Source organism: Setaria italica, chromosome IV (assembly GCF_000263155.2).
Source record: "Setaria italica strain Yugu1 chromosome IV, Setaria_italica_v2.0, whole genome shotgun sequence".
NCBI classification, from domain to species: domain Eukaryota; kingdom Viridiplantae; phylum Streptophyta; class Magnoliopsida; order Poales; family Poaceae; genus Setaria; species Setaria italica.
Genome location: NC_028453.1, coordinates 39,392,187 through 39,394,344, shown reverse-complemented (window position 1 = coordinate 39,394,344; position 2,158 = coordinate 39,392,187). Strand labels below are relative to the sequence as shown.

Here is a 2,158-nt window from a genome sequence, read left to right as displayed (position 1 = left end):
AATGTTTGTCTAGTCTACATAATTTAGAATTGTGTCCTGCAAGCAGCTTGTTTTTTCATTTATGTCCAAAAGCACAGTTAAAATAACCAGGCTGTCCAGTAAAGTTTGGGCAGAAATCTAGGTCTAATCTCTAGCACAGGTAATTACTTGCTCGCTTTAGGAAAAAACACTAGCTAGCTTTTGATCCGAGCCATGCAGTAAGCCGTCAATGGAGGCAAGAAAACAAAAGAACCAAACCAGGTGGCGAACTCGGCCTAATCTCTTTCCCAAACAAGATCTAGCCTCTCCCTGTCATGGCGGATAATTTAATCTCTCACCACCTTCCTGCTCTGTTTTATTATTGCGGCCACCTCGCCACTCCCATCCCGCCATGTCCTCTCTGCCTCTGACCTCCAGCCTCCTTTTTCTCAACCTCTGACGGCACTGGTAGCTGCAGAGAGCTAGCCAGCTTCTCCTCCCCGTGCCGCCAGCCTAGCTCGATCTCCTCCTGACCTGAGCCCTGGTCTCCGCCAGCCAGCGCAGCCATGCTGGTGCACTGCGACGTCTGCGGCGCCGAGCCGGCCGCCGTGCTCTGCTGCGCCGACGAGGCCGCGCTCTGCTCAGCATGCGACCGCAGCGTCCACCGCGCCAACAAGCTCGCCCACAAGCACCGCCGCATCCCGCTCCTCCAGCCCTCCGGCGACAGCTCCCCCGCCGCCGCCGCCGCGCCGCTCTGCGACGTCTGCAAGGTGCCACACGCCTGTCCCTGAACCCCACCGACCGGTGCTTCTGCCGGAGAGGATCGGAGCTGGCTGCTGACACGGTCGATCTGTTTGTGGCCATCGTGTTGCAGGAGCGGAGGGGCCTGGTGTTCTGCGTGGAGGACCGCGCCATCCTGTGCGCCGACTGCGACGACCCCATCCACAGCGCCAACGACCTCACCGCCAAGCACAGCCGCTTCCTCCTCGTCGGTGCCAAGCTCTCCGCTGCGCTCGTCGACCAATCGCTGCCCTCTCCTGACGACTGCGGCCGCGGGAACGGCACCGGCGAGCCCGACGGCGTCGCCGCCGCCATCTGCGCGCAGGACTCCTGCACGGCCAAGAGCTCGGCTCTTGATTGCAGCAACAGCTACGGCGCCGGCGCCGTCGGCGGCAGCAGCAGCAGCAGCATCTCCGACTATCTCACAAACATCTGCCCCGGCTGGCGCGTCGACGACCTCCTCTTCGACGACGCCGCGTTCTCCGCCGCCTCGGTATGTGCAGCCTCGCTAGCTGATCTCTTCGCCGTGCTCTATCCACAGCTGGGATGGCGTATGCTAAAAGATCAATCTTGGCTCTGTTCTTGGAACCAGAACGCCGGGTGCGACGAGCACGAGCAGGTCCCCTCCCTGGACGCCGATCTCTTCGACGTGGTCGCCGGCCGGCCGGGGAAACGCGGCGCGTGGTACGGCGGCGGCGCGTGGTACGGCGGCGGCGCGCTGGGCCTCGAGAAGGTGTCTGCTGCGTCCATTGCAGTCCCGACGGCGGCGAAGCAGCAGGGGCGCGTGAGGGAGAGGCACTGGAGCTGCGACAGCGACAGCGACGTGTTCGCGGTGCCGGAGATCTCGCCGCAGCCGCTGGCGAAGAAGGCGCGGCCGCCGGCGACGTCATTCTGATGCTTCTGAGCTGATACGTCAGTCCGGCCGGCGTGCTAGCTCGATCGCCTGTCTACTTCATTATTACTGTTACCAGTGTGTGATCAGCTTGCTGTTACTGTGTTGTTATCGCATACTTACCAGTTACCACTACTAGCAGTGCTCAATCACAGTTAAACTCGGTGCAGTTTAAGGCTATCAGAGATATTGTTACCGTATTGTAAAAACTAGTGATTGTCATGAATGTGTGCCACCTCCTTGGTAATGTTACAATGGGTTGATCATGTGACGAGAAAAGCTCTTAATGGAATTACCAATGTTATTAAGGTGGTTTTTATACAAACCTCGTCAACAAATATCGTGCTCTTTAGTCTTGTCCATGATCTTGTATGGTGTGCCTCCGGAGATGGACGGCTGTAGGAGCTAATTTTTATAGTAACATGATCGCTGCATTGCATCCTAGTACAAACCAAGCCGTGTGTTTTTCAGGCAGCTGATTTGCAAGACTCTTTTCTTCTTCTTTTTTGTTAGTCAAATGGTAGCTTA

General features: G+C 57.7%; 1 protein-coding gene across 1 annotated transcript; it reads left to right on the top strand.

Annotated features, from left to right (window-relative positions):
• The first annotated feature begins 275 nt into the window (after positions 1-275).
• Positions 276-1,896, top strand: LOC101781884 (B-box zinc finger protein 20). The gene is made up of 3 exons (XM_012845673.2): positions 276-728; positions 833-1,231; positions 1,331-1,896. The coding sequence occupies exons 1-3, from the start codon at positions 525-527 to the stop codon at positions 1,631-1,633; spliced, it is 906 nt and encodes a 301-aa protein (XP_012701127.1). The 5' UTR covers positions 276-524; the 3' UTR covers positions 1,634-1,896.
• Positions 1,897-2,158: the final 262 nt, after the last annotated feature.

Bases quoted from the DNA above. Each gene is read 5' to 3' on its own strand.
- LOC101781884 (XM_012845673.2), top strand. From the start codon at position 525: ATGCTGGTGCACTGCGACGTCTGCGGCGCCGAGCCGGCCGCCGTGCTC. The intron at 729-832 runs GTGCCACACGCC...ATCGTGTTGCAG, and splicing joins CGCTCTGCGACGTCTGCAAG to GAGCGGAGGGGCCTGGTGTT. The intron at 1,232-1,330 runs GTATGTGCAGCC...TCTTGGAACCAG, and splicing joins CCGCGTTCTCCGCCGCCTCG to AACGCCGGGTGCGACGAGCA.